We start from the raw sequence: 19,011 nt of genomic DNA on the forward strand, positions 1-19,011 counted from the left end.
TTGTTTATATTATTTACATTATTTTTAATAATAATTATAAATCTTATTAGTTATTAATCATAAGTTGAGATATTTTAAAAAAATAAAAAATAAAACTTATCACTATTTATTACTTATAAAAAATATTTATTAATAATTAATATCGAAAAAATAGTTGGAAATTAAAAAAAATGTCTCTATAAGATATTATTATTACTGTATCGAATGTGTATATTATTTAAAAAAAAATTAATATGGTTTTTGATCTATTATATAGAAGTAAAAATAACTTGAGGAAGCATAACTGAGAAAAATAATTATAACAAAAGTTGAATAAATTTAAATTTACTGAATAATATTTTACGATACTAAAATTATAACTTATTATAAATTTTAAGTTAAAATTATTTCAAGTTCAAAAAAAAGTTAAAATTATTTTATTGTTGATAAAAATGTATAAAAAAATATGCTATTATAACTTATATAAAAACTTATTACTTGATTTAAAATATTTTAAATTCACTTAAGGATTTTTCAAATTATTAAATTGGTTTTTAAAGATTAGTTATGATTGAAAAATAGAATAACATATGGGGACAATAATTGAGTATCAATGTTTACAACCGAATATATGATAAATCAGCACCTCTGCAATTGAAACCACAATAATAAATCTAAAAACAGAGAACCTAAATCAATAAAATATATTACAACCAAAGTTTTTAAAATTAATTTAATACTAATACAAAAGAAATTTAATTACACTGTAATAATTTTTATACTATATTAAAAAAATAGTGTAAATAAACCCGTGCGCACGGGTATTATTTCTAGTCAATTTATGTATAGCAATTGTTTTGTGCACTCCGCTAATGCTTATGAATATTAAACCGTGACTAATAAACAAATGAAGAAGAAAATTATGTTACAATGCCTATGCAACCACAAATTTATGTGTCTATTATGAGCCCAAGTTGCTTACTGGTTAGGAGAGGACAAGCACATGTCAACAATCCAACCACCATGAAAGTTGCTACGTTATATCAAATCCTTGGTTGTTAGGTTTTCTTCTTCTTTCTTCTTATTTTTTTTTCTTTCTCATGGTGTTGCACCAAACAACGGTTTCTTGTGATCACTCTTCGCAAAATTCACACGCTTTAAGTTCTAACACCCCTTTCCCTACTTTTTAGTCTTATATTAATTGCAAATTAAGTATGAAAATGCCAATGTTCCAATGATTGATTTGATTTTAATACATTTAATAAGAGTTTTTTTTTTCTTCAATCGTGATTAAATCATTTTGCACATATTTTTATCTATTTAATCATCCGTCTTTTAGTTTTTTTTTTTATCTCACTCACTTTTTATTCTCCTTTTAAAAATTCAACATTTTCTTCACCTAATCGTCCTTATAAGCCTTACACCCTCCCACTCAAACTCCTACACCCTCACTCTCATCTCTCTATTGTTGTCGGTCCGCACTAGCTTGCAGCCTCCACCCCCACCCTCGATCAACTCCTCACACTCTGCCCCTGCCCCACCTCTCCCTCTCGAACCCTAACTCTTACAAACTCTCACGTATTGTCGACTAGATGAATACTAATTATAGTCATCCTATATGTTGGAGCTATTTTTATGAATTTGCATCAGCTGAAAAGCCAAGTAATTTGCGTCAATTTAGATTCGGCTAAACCGACATTAAATTGTAGCACCGGTCACATAACTAACCCTGTAAATTAGCTTTGTGAGTCCCGAAGTGATACTATGCCGTTACTAAATCAGCGTTTATGTTAACTTTTGTCTGGTTAGCCCAGGATTATCGGTGATATTCTTGTAGTGAAATATCCTAATATGCTATTCACTTTATGCGGCCTGGTTATCTTTTTGCCTGTTATATAATTATATTATTCCATATTATCACGTACGAGAGCTCGTTCAATTCGTTGGTTTTGTTCTTATCTCTAATTTATTTGACAAAAGGTTTTCATTAGTTTTTTAAGTTAGTGAGTTATCTTGTAATTGATTTACCAAAAGCCAGGTAAAAAAGTCTACTACAACTAAAAGTAAGAAGCTCTTATTGGATAGGAGAAGACAGCACTGTTAATTAATCCACGATGGTATTCTAGTTGGGATGAGGTGTGAGATTGTATGAGCGGATCCTTTTAAATATAAACTCTAAATTTTCTCAAATTAAAATTTTGTGTTCAACTCTCCTTTTATGTTTATTAAATAAATAAATAGGTGAAACATTTTTAAATGTTTATAATAAAAGATAGATAATATTTCACTTTTAATTTGATATCTTAGGAGCGGAAACGATTGAACTCTAAACTATATTATTTAATTATAGAGACTTTAATATTATATTAAGATAATATTGCACTTGTACCTTTGTTACGTACCTTGTAATTATGCAAACCTAAACTTTATAAACCCCATAAATATGCATTTATAGTGTTGAAATGGAGAGCGTTGGGCAATCCAAGTAATTGTAGCTGTCTAATTGCTGTGCAATATATCTTTGGTTGGGACGATGACAGCACGTCGACATGCATGTATCATTACCCTCATTGGTTTAAAAAGAAATTTTTTGCCACTTCTCAAATCTCAGTGCCCCACTTGCTCGCTGCTAATTTGTCAATTTCTTAGCTTCTTCCTCACAAAAAAGATCGATTATGCAGTCAAGTATGATTAATTAATTAATCCATTCATTCTAAAGATATAAAGGAACAAACCATGTTCAATCTTATCGAAAACGAGTTATATTATGTTCGTAGTGATTAGTGAATGTGATGTAAATTAAAATTGCAAATCAAAAGCAAACAACCTTACACAAATGTCATTAAAAATGCATTATTTTAGAATAAGAAATCTCCACGCTAACATTTAACAAATTTTTATTGAAGAGATTAATTTTTCAATTACAAGTAATTGATTTTCAGGAAGGAAGATGTACTTCTTAAGCATTTAATCAAAAGTTCGATCTCTGAACAATTGTATAGAAAATAATTTTTTAAAAGTAAAATGTTTATATATCATCAATAAAATTAGAGAAGTTGATTTGAGGGACAAAAATGAGAAACATCCTAATAAAAAGTGGAATCCAAAACCTCAATTGAGCATAAAAAACAAAAATCCACCAAAAGACCAAAATAAAATAAATCAATACAAATTGCACAAAAAGAACTACTCATGTAATTTGATATCAGAACATCAGGAGAATTAATCTTCTAGCTGCCAATCATTGATGGTGTAGCCGAAAAATTACCAATTGATTAATAATTTTTGTGTACACTAGACAATAAATTTAAAAATAGTAAAACAAAAAAATTGATAATGTAGCTATAGTATGAGTGATTATCTAAAAATCTAAGAAAAAATGAAAAATAATATGTAGATGATGATGATAATGATATGAATATGAATATGCTTGTAAGTTGAAACATATTCCCTTGGCTTTATCCTCTTTTTCACTTTGCTTGTCCTCAACGTTCGGTAGCCTAAAAGTTAGCCCTAATTAATCACTTGTTAATTAGAGAGAGAGAGAGAATTAATTACAGTAGTGCGTGTAGTGAGAGAGAGAGAGAGAGTGAAATTGGGCTTAATTAGAAAGGGAAAGAGAGAGGCATGGCCAACACTGTTTTCTTCTTCTTCTTCTTCTTCTTCTGCTCGATCGTCGTTATGATTTGATACCAGATAGATGCTTTGGAAATGGGGAAGAATGAGCAGCAGCAGCAGCAGCAACCGTATGCGCGAGAAGAAGGCCAGAGCGATTGTCCTCCACGGTGGGTTTTGGGAGCGTTCAGTTTCAAGTGCCTCTTCGTTCTCTTGTTCAGTCTCTCTGCTTTGCTTTCTGGCATCTTCTGGGTTCTTCCTAAATTCACTACCAGATATAGCTTCGATGCCAAGGATCAAATTAAACAAAGTGGTTTGTTACTATCTCTACCAGACATGCTTTTTCCTTATTAGGGATTTCGTATTCTATTTATACTGCCTCTGATGTATGTTTGTGGTTACTTTTGTTTGATGATGTTTTGCAAATACAATTGTTAGGGATCTATTTTTTTGTTTTGTTTCTTTGGGGTTAGATTTTGGGTATAATTAATTAATTTCTGTTAACAAGCATTCTTTGAGGTTCAATGACTTGATAGGATCTAATATGCATAGCCAGCCCCTATTGTCTTGGATTTGAAAGCAATAAATTGTGGTGAACCTTTGGATATGTATCTCTTGCATTGGGTTAGGCTGCTTGCTATCAGTAACCGTATGTGTAAAATTATATGTTGAAAAGGTATCTATATGGAAGTATACATTGATGTTGTTATAACTGGAAAAATATTATTTTAATCAAACTTCAAATGTCTGCACTTGCATCTTAGCAAGACCCATACTTAGATGGAAATATTGTACATGGTAATTATGACCTGTGTCTGTTCTTCCCTTCAGGAAATCATATGAACAATTTGTGATACTTTTTTTGAAAATCCTTTTATAAACAGAAACTTGTTAATAGTTACTAATGAGTGAATTATTTCAATGGATAAATTATATTGATTGAGAATCTGAAGTTCTTTTTGTTGCTCATATCCTTTGTTTCTGTGTTATAAACCTGACCTGTGCAAATGTCACTCAGAAGGACTGTATCTCCCTTTGAATTCCTATGTAAATGACATTACTGAATTTATTGACGTATGCCTTTTTTTCCTTGAAACTATTTTCAGCTGCTGTTCAGACATCCTTCAGGCTGGAAAAACCAGTTTCAAAGCTCATTCCATACATTGAAAGATTAGAATATGATATATATGACGAGATAGCTCTGCCAAATACAAAGGTTACACCCAAACTTCTGCTCTTATACTTTCCACTTTGGACTCTGCTTTCAGTCATAGACAGTGACTTATAAGCTATTTACTCTTAACAGGTAGCTATACTATCCATGCACCAAAGTGTTTCACCTAACCTGACCGACGTTGTGTTTGGTGTTCTCTCGGATCCCATGAACAATTCATTAAATCCAGCGTCCTTAAGTGTGTTGAGGTCATCACTAATTGAACTGTTCCTCCAGCAAACCAACCTGACTTTGACAAGACCAATATTTGGGAATGCTTCCATATTTGAGATCTTAAAGTTTCCAGGGGGGGTAGCTGTATTACCAGTGCAGTCTGCTCCTATTTGGCAGATCCCGCAGATTCAGTTTAATTTTACTCTTAATAATTCAATATCTGAAGTACTGGATAATTTTGATGACTTGAAGGATGGATTGAAGTTTGGATTGCAACTGAAGCCTGATGAGGTATAGTCCCACTGCACTCAAAACCTTAAAGTTGTAATATGTTTCTGGTTTCTCTCCAAATCAGCTTGAATTTAGTCAAAACAAAAAATTTCTGATTGGTTTTTCCCCTTTTTCTTGTGGACAGTTTTATGAGATATTCATGAACAGAATTTCTAGTTTTTAATTCAAGAATAAAAGCTGCAGAAATTTTAGCCCATAAGAAAGATTCATTATTTATTATTATTATATTACTGTTATTGTTGTTATTATTATTATTACCATTATAATTATTGTTATGAATTTTTTGGTCAAAGAAAATGAATGCTCTACTGGTTACTGGGAGCTGATAACTTATGGTGGGTCTCTTTGTCCTTGTTGGTGATATTAAAGGATGTACCTTTTTGAGTTGGTGGAAAACAACGTATTTTATTATGCAACAGAGTTAAGATACTTCGCCATTTCTTGCATTCTTATTTTTATCTAGCTTTATTAATGTCCAATTTTATACTTGCAGAATGTTTATGTGCATATAACAAATGAAAATGGATCAACTATAGCTCCTCCAGTGATAGTGCAGGCTGCGGTCACGTCAGACTTTGGGAGCCTCTCACCCCAAAGATTGAAACAATTGGCTCAAGCAATAACTGGCTCTGGTGGAAAAAATCTTGGCCTTAATAACATAGTTTTTGGCAAAGTTAAAGAGATCAGATTATCTTCTTATTTAAATGATACATTTCATGCTCACCCACCTTCTCCTGCTCCTGCCCCATCCCCACGGTCAATTGAACACTCTGAACCATCGATTTCGCCATACTATGCACCTTCTTACTCTCCGACATCCCCAGCAACTGTTGAAAAACCTCCCTGTCTTAACTGTGAAGTATCCTCACCTGCACCTTCTGCCGTGGCTAAGCTTTCTCCAGATCCCTGTCCGTACAGTGGCATCATATATCATCCAGACCGTTCACCAAAATCTTCTTCTAAACCATCCTTCCCCCGAGCTAATTCACCATCTGGTGCCCCTACCTCACATTCTGCCAGGCACTTAATTGAGGTAGCTCCAGATCTGTCACATGGAGCTGTGGTGTCCCATGGATCCAAGCTTCACCAAGGTGAAGGGAGACCTAGAAAATTGGTCTCTCGGTTACTTGCTCCATCCTCTCCATGTAAGTTTATCTGGCCTAATAGACCCTTTTCCTTTCTGATGCTTGGCTATATATTTAAGTTGGAACTCTTGATAAGATTTGAATGATGCTTACAATATATTATTAGAGCATCTCTTAAAATCTTTGTTCTATCCTTTTGTTGCTGCTAGTCCTTGCTGTTGAATGGTTACTATAGGTTTTTATACACTTCATTAGTAAGATTTTTGTATCTGCTCTATGTCTAAAATGGGAACATTTTAGGAATTTTTTTTGGGGGCTAGAATTTTGGGATTTATTTTGTTCATGATAGAATGGATCCTTAAACCCATATTTGGATGCTCTTGATTCTGATAAACTTTCTGGTTTCAAAGTAGGTGATTATGATCCACATTAGCTTCCTCGTGCTAAGAGTATCTAGATACTAAGTTGATGTTGTACAATGGTGGCAATGAAGCAAGAAATTGATGGGCACTAGTTAGTTGGATGGATGCGAGGAATATTTAGCTAGTTGCTAATTACTTTTAAAAGCACTAGTTTCTGTATGAGATTATTCTGATTCTGTTTTTGACATATTAAACTCATTGAATTCTGGTCACCTGGCTTGCTTTGTTGTCTTAAACTTTCTTTTTCATCATTTTCCTTCTTCTGTGCAGCTTCAGCAGGTGGTGGTTTCCATAGGGAAACCTTGCTAACGGGGTTTTGCATGATCTTAATTTCTCTTGTTTTTCTCAACGATCTTACATTTTGATGACATGGAGATGATGTTACCTAATGAAGGATCCTCAAGCCATGCAAGGACTACAGATTAATGATGCGGCTTTGAAAGTTTTGCACAGACAAAGGAAGGAAGAAGCTTCCTACAAATTTTAATGTCCATATTTTACTTGAAACCATATTGTAAAGCTTCGGTAAGACAAAGGTCAAAGCCAGAAAGTTGGCAGGCCTGTCATCTAGTGCTATATATTCTATGAAGTGTGAAATTGATCCCAAAGGGGTCAACTTACGAGCCAAAGTTTGCTTTCAGATGTCAACAGAACCATCCCTTGTATTTGATCAAGTGTATATGATATGCAAAGAAATATGGGTTCTTTTAGCATCTGAATCTGTAATACAACTATAGTAGTATAGTAATATCCAGCAAAGAGATTAGTTAGTCACATTTGTGTAGCTATATCCCTCTCCGGGCTTCTAGAAGTTTTATTGTAAAATAGTATAATAAATGGCTCAAAAACTAAAAGCATGATGGACGTATGTGATTGATTGTTTTTTTCACAATGTGCATTTGGTTAAAAACAACTTTCATAGTTTCATTAGTTTCTGACGTTTAATCGTTGTGTTTTTTAGCATTGCTTAACTATGAAACATCTACATATAGTTTAAGGCGTACGCATATTAAAGTAATTTATAATATGCCATTGCTTTTCAAACACAAAAAATGTGGTCACCGCAGTCAAAGAACTGTTAATTAAGATTTTTAATTTGCTATGTAAACTGAAAATGTGAGTTCGCTGTCTGAAAAATTCAATCTTGACCAAATGGCTTATATTGACGGTTCAGATCAATCTTGCGGCAATCCTTTGAGGAAAAAATACTCAACATTGTGATTTGTGTGGAGAACTAGGTGCGATAACACTGCTTTATGCTGTTTTCAGTGCATGCATACATGTTAAATTCAAATGTTGTTGCCTTTTATATAGCTGCAACTGATAGTATTCTGTGTGTGTGTGTGTGTGTAAAGTTAATTTTTCTCAACACCGACAAACAGATTAAAGAGAGATGCAATTTAATAGCAACGCCAATTCCCCATTTGCATTATAGCCTATGCACAAAAAATCAATGTCTTCCCTGCATACACATGCAAATTCTTTGGAGTAGTAGACTAACTGCATCTGATGCAATCCGGGTTCCCACAAAAAAATTGAGAAATTTGTTAGTTTCTGATGTGAGAATTTTGTTTCCCACCAAGTCTAGAACTGCTTACAAAAAGTTAGATACCTAACTCTTGGACAAATAACTAGAGCTTGATCACAACTCCTTCAAAAATGCCATCAGACCTGAAGTTAGGTGCAAAGAGTCTTGGATCAACAGGTCCTGGAAGACTGAATGAAACCGTAAATGGTCCAGGAGAGCATAACTTCAGGATTTTCATCTCAAAAACACGCGATTGTTTTGTTATAGTTCTTCCGCCAGCTAACAGCCCTCTGATGTGGACCCTCCCATCAGATTCAATATCACAACTAAACTGACCTGTTACAAAGTATGATGCAAATTCATTTAAGAACAAAATTAGATGCATCTCACAGTAGTAGAATTTCATGTTAATTGCCAGCATTAGCAATCTTCAGGTGTCATTTATATATTAAAAGAAATTACAGTATGTCACAACATTACAATTCATTTTCTTATTAAAGAAGGTCCTTCTATTGCACAAACTAGCAATAATAGAAACATACATGATATACCAGCTCATGTGAACTTTACTCCCTAAGCCAATCCTCCTATTGAAGGTGCTAAGTATTCTTTGCAGTGCTCAACACCACACAAAAATTTCCCAGTGAAATGAGTTCATTACTGATAGAACAACTATGATCAAAGAGGCCTATACTAAATGCAGACTATATAATATATGAAAAGCCATTTCTATTTCAAATATATTTAAAAAAACTTATGGCGGATAGTACAAAACAACAAAAGAACTGGAAGAATAAAACTGAGTATAGAAAGAATAAAAATATACCACAATCTTTCCTGACCCCCGGTAAGGAAACTCGGAATAGATATGCTGCTTTACTGGTACCAATATCCACAATACCAACAGATGGGCCAAATAGCCCTTTTCTGGCTGTCCCTGTTAAATTCAAAGAATCTCGGCTACAATCATCAACATCGGGAATTGAGAGAAAGGGCATCATGGTAGGCCCATCAAATTTGCACATCTTCTCGGAACGATGATCTCCCTTATTGTGATGTTTTGTAGGGAAGGCACAAGGGAGTTCTGGCATTGGCAGAGTATCATCATCAATAAACTTCCTCTTGTACTCCTGTTGAAACTTTCCTGATTGGCACCCCTCATTTGGACTACTCTCTGACCCTTTGTTGATGCAATTATCGTCACCTTCCTTGGTCGCACGGGGGTGTAGTCGAACACGCAGACATTCACTTAGATTCAACTTGAAAGACTTGACACCAGTTAAATACTTGAATCTATTCAAATCCTCCTCTTTGATGTATGATGTAAGAGGATCATCAATTAAAACAACCCCTTTAACAATCCTAAAGCTATCAGGGTACCATATCTGTTGATGAAGGTCCAAAGGGAAAAGACTAGTGAACTGTTTACTATTCTCAGTAAAGCCATAGTTGGGCAACAACAAGTTTCCCTTCAAATACATATGCAACATGCTGAGATCCAAGACAAGGTCAGAAGAAGCATTTCTAAGTAGATAGTAGTACAATCTCTCTAAGAGTGAAATGCTAACATGAGAAGGTCCTAAATCACTCAATGCATATGGTGGCAATTCAGCTATAGGTCTTTGAAGAACTGAACATCTTGGAATTTCAGACTTGACATCAGGTCCCAAATAAGTAGTGAAGATGAAGTCAATGAGAAATTTGTTATCACTATCATTGATTACTGGATTGGGAGTTGAAGACCTTCTCTTATAACAAAGATTTGGTTTCAAATCCATGAAGGGGTGTTGTCAGTAGCGGATCCAGGACCCCTGGGTCAGGGGTTCAAATTTTCCAAATGAGCACATCGATAAAAATATAATTAAAAAACAACGGTAATATGTTTATACATCACAAATTATACAAATCATAGTTGTCCTCTACGCGATTTCATATTCTGAAATCGTTGAACAATAAACTTAGAGTCAATGTTATTGAATACATCACTCTCAATGTAAATAACTAAACAATCATTCATCCATGTATGTGTCAATTTCAAAAGAAGATAAACTTGTCAAAACTGTCTTTAATCATAATTATCCCAACCCTGTACATAGTCATCAAACCAGAGAATAGGAAAAAAGTGCCTAAACTGCTATTTATGCAACAGACAAAAGGACCCAAAAAAAAACAGCAAAGGTTCTCAATCCACACAACATGACAACCTTAACACAATTGGATCAATATATCCTCAACCTAAAATTCCAACGCACACCCAATTATCAAAACACAAAGCCAACTTCCACGAATTCAACTTGGAGCAAAACAGGGACCTGAAGCAGAAACAAGTAGCAGACAAGAGCCATGACACCTTGGGAAAATTCAAGATACTTACCATTTGATAGATGCACTCAATAGTTTCACTGGGAACTGGGAAGTGTTATTGGCTTATTGCAAATTGAGAAACATATGAAACTACAAAAAGGAAAAAGGAATTGCAGAGAGAGATCACTTTCACAAACAATAGACAACGAATAGCAGTACCAAATTACCCAATCAAAAGGAACAAAGAATTTCAGTTTACAATACTGTGAATCTGTGATTAGAGGTTTCTTTCTTCTACTTTGATTTCATGTATCATGCTTGAGAAATTATGACATTTGAGGAAATTAGGGTTAGGGAAATCACTCAAATCAGCCATACCTGTAGAAGTAGAACCGCAGAGCCAGAGGCACGGCTGGACAGTGGTGGTGTGGCGGACGGCGTGGTGGTGCGGCGGACGGCGTGGTGGTGGCCGGTGAGACGGCGTGGTGGTGACCAGACCTAGGTGAGAGACTGAGAGTGCTTGTGGTTGTGGAGTTGTGTATCGTGAAATCAGAGAACGAGAGTGAAGGGCGTGTGAGAGATCACGTGATGAGTGTGTGAGAGAGAGAGGAGTTGGGTCTAGGGTGCAAATTTAAATTCTCAGAGGGGTCAAGAAAAAAATATTATAGGGGGTAGGTATTTTTTTTTCAGGGGGTTCAATTGAACCCCTGGGCCCTGTGTGGGTCCGCCCCTGGGTGTTGTGGATTTGATTTTCACCTGTACAGAGAAAGATTACAAGTTTTATATATTTCTAAAACCTATAATAATTTCTATGTGAGGAAGAAAGTAAACAACATTAATCAAATTGAGAAATTAATGACTTCAATTTATGATTGGGAGGGTTTCCCTAAAATAAAATAAAAACCTAGGTGCATGCATGTGATTGAGAAATGGGAGTGAGAGTGAGAGAGAAAGAGAGGAACTCACAGCAAATTGAGTGAAGAGGGTAACTCAAAATCGCAATTTGAGTGGACCGTAGCGTAGTAGCAATGAGAGACTTGAGGAGCAAGTCGAGCTTTTACGACTCTTCTTAGATAATAGTTTTTGTTTTGACTTTTTCTTAAGAAGAATAATTTAATTGAAATAAATGGATAAAAATTTAAGAATTTTTTTATAATTAAAAACCTTTTCGATAAATGTACACGAATAATGTGAATAAGTTTCATATGAACAATGTTAACTTTCCTCCGGTAACCAAAAAGTTTTATATCAACATTCAATTAAATTTCATCATCTTATAATGTAATAATAATACTTCTTAAAATGGTTTTATTAAATTAATAAAAAAACTAAAAAACATGCTAAGTGTGTAAACAACTCACAAAGATTTGTTGGATAAAGCCTACCCACTCGATGTGATATCTTTTTTGAACGTACTTAATGTGATATTTGGCACTCACATGATTAGTCTATTTGAAAGAAATGATTATAAACTTTAAATTTATAGTTTTAAACACATCTATATAAACACATTAATTTTATGTTATGGAAATTATTTTAGTGTGGAGGATGAAGTTTTAAGATGCGCACTAAATGATTAAATGTAAAATCATTTTTTTTTTCAATTCAACATGGACCATAATTTGTCTTCATGATAAACATTCTATAGTGGAAGACACATTATTAATGAAAAGAGGATAACAATTTTTTTTAAGAGTCCAAAATAAAGCTCTCGGCAAATTAATTGTTCTATGTGATATTGAAGATTAATTTCAGCCAAATGTTTAAACAGAAATTTTCAGTATAAATATTAACATTGAAGTTGCAAAATAGCAATAACATGCACAATACACACAAAATCCTTATTGTCAAGGTAGCACCAAGATTATTCAATTTATATATTTAACTCTAAATAAAATAAAATGTCCAAGGGTGTGATGTAATTGAATTATCTGTTATTTAATACAAAAGCATACAAAATAATATATAAAAGTCAGGTACTACAAGCCACCATCTTTGTTAAGGGAAGCTTAGAGAGTGAATCATTATACAAATAAACAACAAGCAACAATTTGTTCTTTAATTGTAGGTTTCAACCCATACGGGAATGAAGTGTTTCTATTTCCATTGCTTAGGTACCCTTCTAATCTTGAGCAGAGTATACATCGGTGCACTGTCAGTGAAAATTCTTCTTCCATCCCAAGATGTAGATTCATGCTTCCATGCCGGTCCAATAAGCCATGATGCAGCAACTCCACCAAGCAAGCCTCCTAACTGAAATGGCATGTGTTAAAGGAAGCACTTTCAATAGTATAAATAAAACTGGTTAAAAAAATTTGCACACTAAGATCACCAGTGCCCATATACAAAACAAGATGAGATAGGCTACTTTGTTTAGCCAATAACTTTACCAAACAAAGTAACTAAGAAAATGAAATTCTTGATTGAAGAAAGAATCAAAAAATATGTGATATAAAGCAGTGTTATACTTAATATGCTTACATGTCCCCAATTGTCAATGCCTCTGGATAATATTCCAATAACCTGCATGAGAAATACTTGTCGGCATTACAGGTAGAACACAAAGACGAAGAAACTAGGCCAAAGCAACCGTAGACCCTCATAAGATAGTCATAGTTTTAGAGTGATGATAGGAGTTAAAAGCAGAAAATGTTCCCTACTTATCCTGACATGAAACAACAACACTTCTCCACAACACACATTTCCTAACAAAGCATAAAAGTACACAACAGATTAACATCCAAGCAGATTCGCACAAAAAATAACTGAAAAACTCTGTTCCCTCTTGGCGAATGAGGAACATGTAGCGATGTCAAGGAAGCAATTCAGCAGTATCAGAACTCTCTCACAGAGCATCTTTAAAAAGTGACTGAGAAAGAAAATCCTAGCTGATAAGTGATAAGGGATAACTCGATCTAAGGGGCTCTGAAGAAATGACACCATTCAACAGAGTACTGGCAAAATCTCCTAGTTTGGACACTAGAAAGCTTTCAGCACTACTAACACAGGCAACAAAGACACTTACCATATTGAGGACAATTACACGTGCTATGTGCTGCAAGTCTTCTTTACCACCTCCTACAATGTCTCTGTGCCTTAAGACAAACACTGCAACCGATCCAACCTGAACATAGATTTAGTGTGAAAAGGAACATCAAGATTCTGAACAGCATAATTTCAGTAAAAACTACCAAATTTCAAATTGCATCACCTAACTTCTGAAGTATGAACAATCAGGGGAAAATAAACACGCCCACAAGGCAGATGATAAATCAAATTTTTGATAAATAAAATATTAATATTACTTACAAGTCCAAAAATTGCTCCTGATGCACCTACTGCGGGCATTTTGCAGAACCAATAACTCATAGCTGAACCTGATTTTCCAGAAATTATATAATCAGAATACTTGGAGGTAAGCAATTTCACAGCTATTGTAGGGAGAATATAAGCGGTTACTTGCAATTGCTGATATAAAGTAAACTGCTAGGAATCTTCGAGGACCACTAAATCTCTCCACAGTTGGACCGACTGAATTTAAGGAAAAACAGTTTATCTGCAGAGAGTGAGTTATAATTTTAATACCTAAATAAACTATGCATAACAGAACAAAGTTCAAAAAATTCATTTCAAACCCAACCATAAGGTGCCCAATGTTTGCATGCAAAAAGGATGATGTGGCAAGTCTCCAAATTTGTCCCTTGTCAATGAGGCTGTTTACCTAGCAATATACAGAGCTCACATGTAAAGACTCCACAGCATTCAGGAGTTAGGGCATGTGTTCAGAATCTTAATTGAACCTTACCTTCGCTCCCCATAATAAAAGCTTGCCTTGGGTTGCAAGCTGTGCAATGAAAAACCTGTGCAGATAACCAGAAAGTAATAACTAATAAGGCATCTCAGTGGTATGTAAAATTGCAAAAACAGTAACATCAGCTAATAAAATTAGGAACAGCAAAATAAAGAATGCAAAATGACAGGACACACCATTAGAACTCACAGGGTTACATCAATAGTGGTTATGCATAATATGAAGTCATAAACTTAAACCAGCAATCAAGGGAATATGCTAATACTCACAAAACATTAGCAGCAAGGAGAATATTTGTCCACTTCCTTCTGTTAAATGGATTTTTTCCAGACATCTTGGAGTCGGACATGCCAGCATTTCCAAAGTGGCCTCCATGTCCTCCCCCGTTAAAGAAAGAGAAACTAGTTGAACATGTAGAAGCCAAATCATCACTTGACGATAGAAGATAATTCATTCCTTCGAGTTGAAGGCATCTTTGGCACCATTTATCTTTCAATTTAAACACGTGACGATGTAAAGGAGCGAGTTTCTGTTCAATAAGAGGGCATGTTAGTCAGGGAAACCACAACACCAAAAGAAGTGATCCGATGGCCAAATTCATACACACCACAAATACAAAAAGAAAAATGAGAAACCACAAGAGAAAGCTTCTTCTTTTTTGGTACATATAAATTGCTATCGTAATTCCGACTCGGTGTGTTAAAGGCCAAAAGTCACTCAAAGAGTGCGACTCCTAAGAATTGAACTTACGACCTAGGGGTTCAAATAGCCACTTTTAACTACAGTATGATCAACTAAAAATCCGTGATTATTGTAAGGGAAACGTATGATCTCAATTTCAATTGGTTGGTTCTTATAGTATAAATAAATGAGTAAATTGAAATTTTGAATCAAACCCAACTCCAAGTTTTTGCAATTTGCAGCAAATTTTAAGTAAGTAAATGAACAATTAAAAGAGACCTTGAGACAGGAGCGAAGAAGAACCCCGAGGCGGAGACGGTGGCGGAGAAGGTGGCCGAAGTGGAGGCAAGCGGCGGTGGCGATGAGATCAAGTGGGTAAGGACCCGCCTTGTAAACTGGTGACAAAAATGGCTGAGGCACAAAATTCAATCCTACCATTCTAGCTCTTTCACACAAAAACCAATCACGTCACCTACTTATGTTCCATTCTTCTTTTGTATGCACCATGTTTGCGACGGAATAATCCGTCGCTGAAAAGGATTTTGTGACGAGTTCGCAAAATTGCTGACAAGAATATATTTTATATGTGTGCAGCGTAGTTTTGTTACTTGTGCACATGTGCTACATACGTTTATCTCTTTTATATGTTCTTTGCTAAATCTAAATGGAACTATAATTTGCGTCTAATAATGCCCGAAAGCCAGGCTACTGAAATTTTTAGTAAATGTAGCAAACTGGGATGAGCATGATTTTAAATCAAGGTTTTCTAAAACTGTAATGCAACAGTCATTTTTATCCACAATTTTCTGCAATATGAAGGACCATCAGTTTATAACGAATTACCATCAGCATTCACAATGGAGACATATATACACAGTAAATAATGAATAATATGACACAAGTCACAAGTGAACTTCTCCTTTTGAAATGTAGTCATTGACAAGAAATAAGGATTGATCCATAACTTAATGCACACCAGAAGAAGCCTTCAATATCTTTTTGATCAATTTCATCACCAGTTTCATGAAATGAGGTGCCCTGCTGCACCTTTTACCTGATTAATAGCAAATTCTAATATGATAAATTAATCAGGTTCCACTATCAGCTTTCATAAACCTATAGAATGAGCAATGCTCGCCACCAAGAGTTTCCTGCATGTATGTATCTCATAGTTTTGTCAGGCTTTAAACTATCAATAATCAATAGAAATCGTTTTACAATTAACACCAAAGTTAATTATGGCGAGAAATTTACATGAGTAGCTTCTCGTAATCAAAATCAATTACCTCGGCCTTGGAAATCGAAGTAGGATTGTGTCCAATTCACGACTGTGCGGATAGGCCTGAATGAAGAGACTTGAGTCCAAATCCAGTTCATGGTGCTTGTGATATCTTCAAATCCAAACCTTTGTTCATTCTCATTTTGGAAAAGGTAATTTGCATTTGCAACGCCTTGTAGCTCATAGCGACATACAGGGCAAGTGTTGTGCAAGCGCAGCCAAGGAAGAATGCAATCAGAATGGTAGAAATGCTTGCATGGAAGCTCTCTCACTTCCTCATCAACCTCAAATTCACACTTGCAGATTGGACAATTGGGATCACTTGCCAAATGAGCCTGTGTCACTTTCATTATTGGCAAGGCTGCAATGGCTGAAGATGATGCTGGAGGTGGCCCTGGTTGATTGCTCTGAATCCTCCCATCAATGAAGTCATCTAGGATCAGTTTGTTTTACAATTAGGTAAAATTAAGTTTGGTTCTAAAAATATTCAAACAGGTTAACATAAACTAAGATGCATGTTAATCCATTTATTTCTAAGCAAAACCATAAAATTGGGATTTGAGTTTCGTGGAGTTAGGGTAATCCTACATTCACACGGTCAAGAAATGTGAATCATTCAATCAAAGGTTGGTCGGCTCATATATTTCATTAAGATTAGAGACATCTGAGGTAAGCTTAATATTTGAGTCGTCTGATTTTGATTGAGCGGTGCAGATTACTTGCCCGCATGAATGTAAGAATTTCCCTTGACCGTACCGAATCCAAATTCATATACAATTATATTGAGGGGTAAACAAACAGTCACCTAATGTGTTCTCAAAAGGGGTGGCATTGGCATTTTCATTGGGCTGAGGAACCAAGTGTTCTGGTGTTGGTCTGACAAATCTGAGGGTAATCCAAGCACTATCTTCATGTTCTATTTCCCATTGTCTTGTGTTCAACCGGTTGTTTTGTCTTCTAGGTGGATCAAGAATGAGAGACAAGCTATGCATCATCTGAGAAGCAGGGGAAGGTTGCAAGTTACTTGGCACATTGTTCATGAGAAGCCTTGGCCTTGATGAGATATCAAGCTCATAACGCAGTTGAAGGAAGCAAAAGGGGCAGAGAGGGTGATCATTTGGGTTAGTAAAGGGTATCCTCACGGTACGTTGGCAATTTAGGCACCAGAAATAGTGAAAAGTTCTCATTCTTCGAACCCCATTGACAACAATACGAGGACGGCCTGGAAAAGACATGGATATTTGATGGGGTCCTGGGGATGAAAAGGTTGGAGTGTGTTGAGGAAGAAGAAGAAGTGTTTATATATGTTTTGTAGCTTTCATGAAGGGATGAAAAGGGGTGAAAGGGATGGCTTTGGTTTGGTAGTACAAGAAAGGGATTTTTCCTTTTTCTTTGTTACTATTGATCTTTGCTTTGGTTTCATCTATTGCTTTTCTTCACAAACAGTGTCTCCTCTTGACAAGGCAAAGTTAATATATACAATGTTTTTGGTTTCCTTGAGGATTTGCATGGGATGTAATACCTTATTATTGGATAATACCCAGCTTTTCTTGATATATTAGTAATAGAAACCTTGAATGGCAGGGGATCTTTAAGCCTTAAGGTGGGGTTTGGTTACTAATGGTAAACCACTTTACTGGGTTTCCAATCAATAATGGATTGTTATCTACCATGTGGTTTGAGTTCATCTCTTAACATGACATCATGTTCTTACATGGCTAGCCAGTTGAGCATGTCACGTTCTGTAACCATTCTACATGTGAAAAAAAAGGAGAGGAGCGTTAATTCCCTTTTAGTTTTTTGAAATCATGCCCTATTACTTTTTTTTTTTTGAAGTAATGCCCTATTAGTTACTATATACTATCCATATTAGCTTTTTGAAATCATGCCCTATTAGTTACTAATTACACATCTCATCTATTAGTTAATTTCCATTTTAACACTTACAAGTCATTCTTAAGTGGAGTTGACCACAATTCTAACAACTTCGCTTTATGTTAAAAACAAGTAGGTTAAAAGAGTGGAAATTATGTGCTTAGTCGTCCTGACCGGTCTTCTTTTACCAAGTAAGTGTTAGTCTAGTAGTGAATTAGTTAGAGCCTGTAAAAGTGAAAAGTGAAACACAAGTTCAATCTATATCTATATATATAAGTAAAGCACACTTGTGTTTTTGCATGCAATTAATGTATTAAACCATAAAAGCTCACATACCTTTATATGAAATACATTAAAAAAATAAAAAAATTAACAAACTAAAAACTGAAAAAAAAATTATTATAAAAACCTATTCAACTACTTATATTAAATAACAACATTCATAGACTTAAAATTGACTTGAGCTTTGCATTTGACAAATTTAAAAAATCAAAATAGAAAATAAAATAATATTTATTAATAAATAATTTAGATAAATACTCTTAAAATAAAAAAAATTCTATCAATATACATCTATCTATATACATCTATTTGGTTTTTCCAAAAAAAAAATCTATCTATCTATATATATTAGTAAAGCTCACTTGAGCTAAATATTAAGTACAAATACACATGAGAACCTACATACATTTGCAAAAAAACTGGTGTTTTAATGAGATAGCTTAATGAGTGAATGAACAGGTAGTAGAAACTT

The 19,011-nt window shown here is 34.7% G+C and overlaps 4 protein-coding genes across 6 annotated transcripts; 1 reads left to right on the top strand and 3 right to left on the bottom strand.

Annotated features, from left to right (window-relative positions):
- The first annotated feature begins 3,519 nt into the window (after nt 1-3,519).
- Nucleotides 3,520-7,553, top strand: LOC130723356 (uncharacterized). The gene is made up of 5 exons (XM_057574361.1): nt 3,520-3,907; nt 4,701-4,810; nt 4,901-5,272; nt 5,766-6,417; nt 7,050-7,553. The coding sequence occupies exons 1-5, from the start codon at nt 3,691-3,693 to the stop codon at nt 7,142-7,144; spliced, it is 1,446 nt and encodes a 481-aa protein (XP_057430344.1). The 5' UTR covers nt 3,520-3,690; the 3' UTR covers nt 7,145-7,553.
- Nucleotides 7,554-8,178: 625 nt separating this feature from the next.
- On the bottom strand, nt 8,179-11,218 carry LOC130724330 (increased DNA methylation 3-like). 2 transcript variants are annotated; one of them, XM_057575533.1, is made up of 4 exons: nt 10,990-11,218; nt 10,682-10,761; nt 9,134-10,118; nt 8,179-8,643 (listed from the first exon to the last, which is right to left on the bottom strand). In XM_057575533.1, exons 3-4 carry the CDS (start codon nt 10,083-10,085, stop codon nt 8,411-8,413), a joined length of 1,185 nt encoding a protein of 394 aa, XP_057431516.1. In that variant the 5' UTR covers nt 10,086-10,118; nt 10,682-10,761; nt 10,990-11,218; the 3' UTR covers nt 8,179-8,410. The 2 variants fall into 2 exon arrangements, with proteins under 2 accessions (XP_057431516.1, XP_057431517.1); XM_057575534.1 differs by lacking the exon at nt 10,682-10,761.
- A 1,285-nt stretch (nt 11,219-12,503) lies between these two features.
- On the bottom strand, nt 12,504-15,588 carry LOC130724348 (RHOMBOID-like protein 10, chloroplastic). Of its 2 annotated transcripts, none has more exons than XM_057575554.1 (9): nt 15,383-15,588; nt 14,692-14,951; nt 14,417-14,471; nt 14,252-14,332; nt 14,071-14,167; nt 13,921-13,988; nt 13,637-13,735; nt 13,093-13,134; nt 12,504-12,864 (listed from the first exon to the last, which is right to left on the bottom strand). In XM_057575554.1, the coding sequence occupies exons 1-9, from the start codon at nt 15,539-15,541 to the stop codon at nt 12,709-12,711; spliced, it is 1,017 nt and encodes a 338-aa protein (XP_057431537.1). In that variant the 5' UTR covers nt 15,542-15,588; the 3' UTR covers nt 12,504-12,708. The 2 variants fall into 2 exon arrangements, with proteins under 2 accessions (XP_057431537.1, XP_057431538.1); XM_057575555.1 differs by having other exon boundaries at nt 13,080-13,134; nt 15,383-15,574.
- A 247-nt stretch (nt 15,589-15,835) lies between these two features.
- LOC130724349 (probable E3 ubiquitin-protein ligase RHC1A) lies at nt 15,836-17,643 on the bottom strand. Its single transcript, XM_057575557.1, has 3 exons — nt 17,188-17,643; nt 16,390-16,815; nt 15,836-16,254 (listed from the first exon to the last, which is right to left on the bottom strand). The coding sequence occupies exons 1-3, from the start codon at nt 17,615-17,617 to the stop codon at nt 16,220-16,222; spliced, it is 891 nt and encodes a 296-aa protein (XP_057431540.1). The 5' UTR covers nt 17,618-17,643; the 3' UTR covers nt 15,836-16,219.
- Between the last annotated feature and the right edge of the window lie 1,368 nt (nt 17,644-19,011).

The sequence above is a fragment of the Lotus japonicus genome, chromosome 6, assembly GCF_012489685.1.
Source record: "Lotus japonicus ecotype B-129 chromosome 6, LjGifu_v1.2".
Taxonomy (NCBI): domain Eukaryota; kingdom Viridiplantae; phylum Streptophyta; class Magnoliopsida; order Fabales; family Fabaceae; genus Lotus; species Lotus japonicus.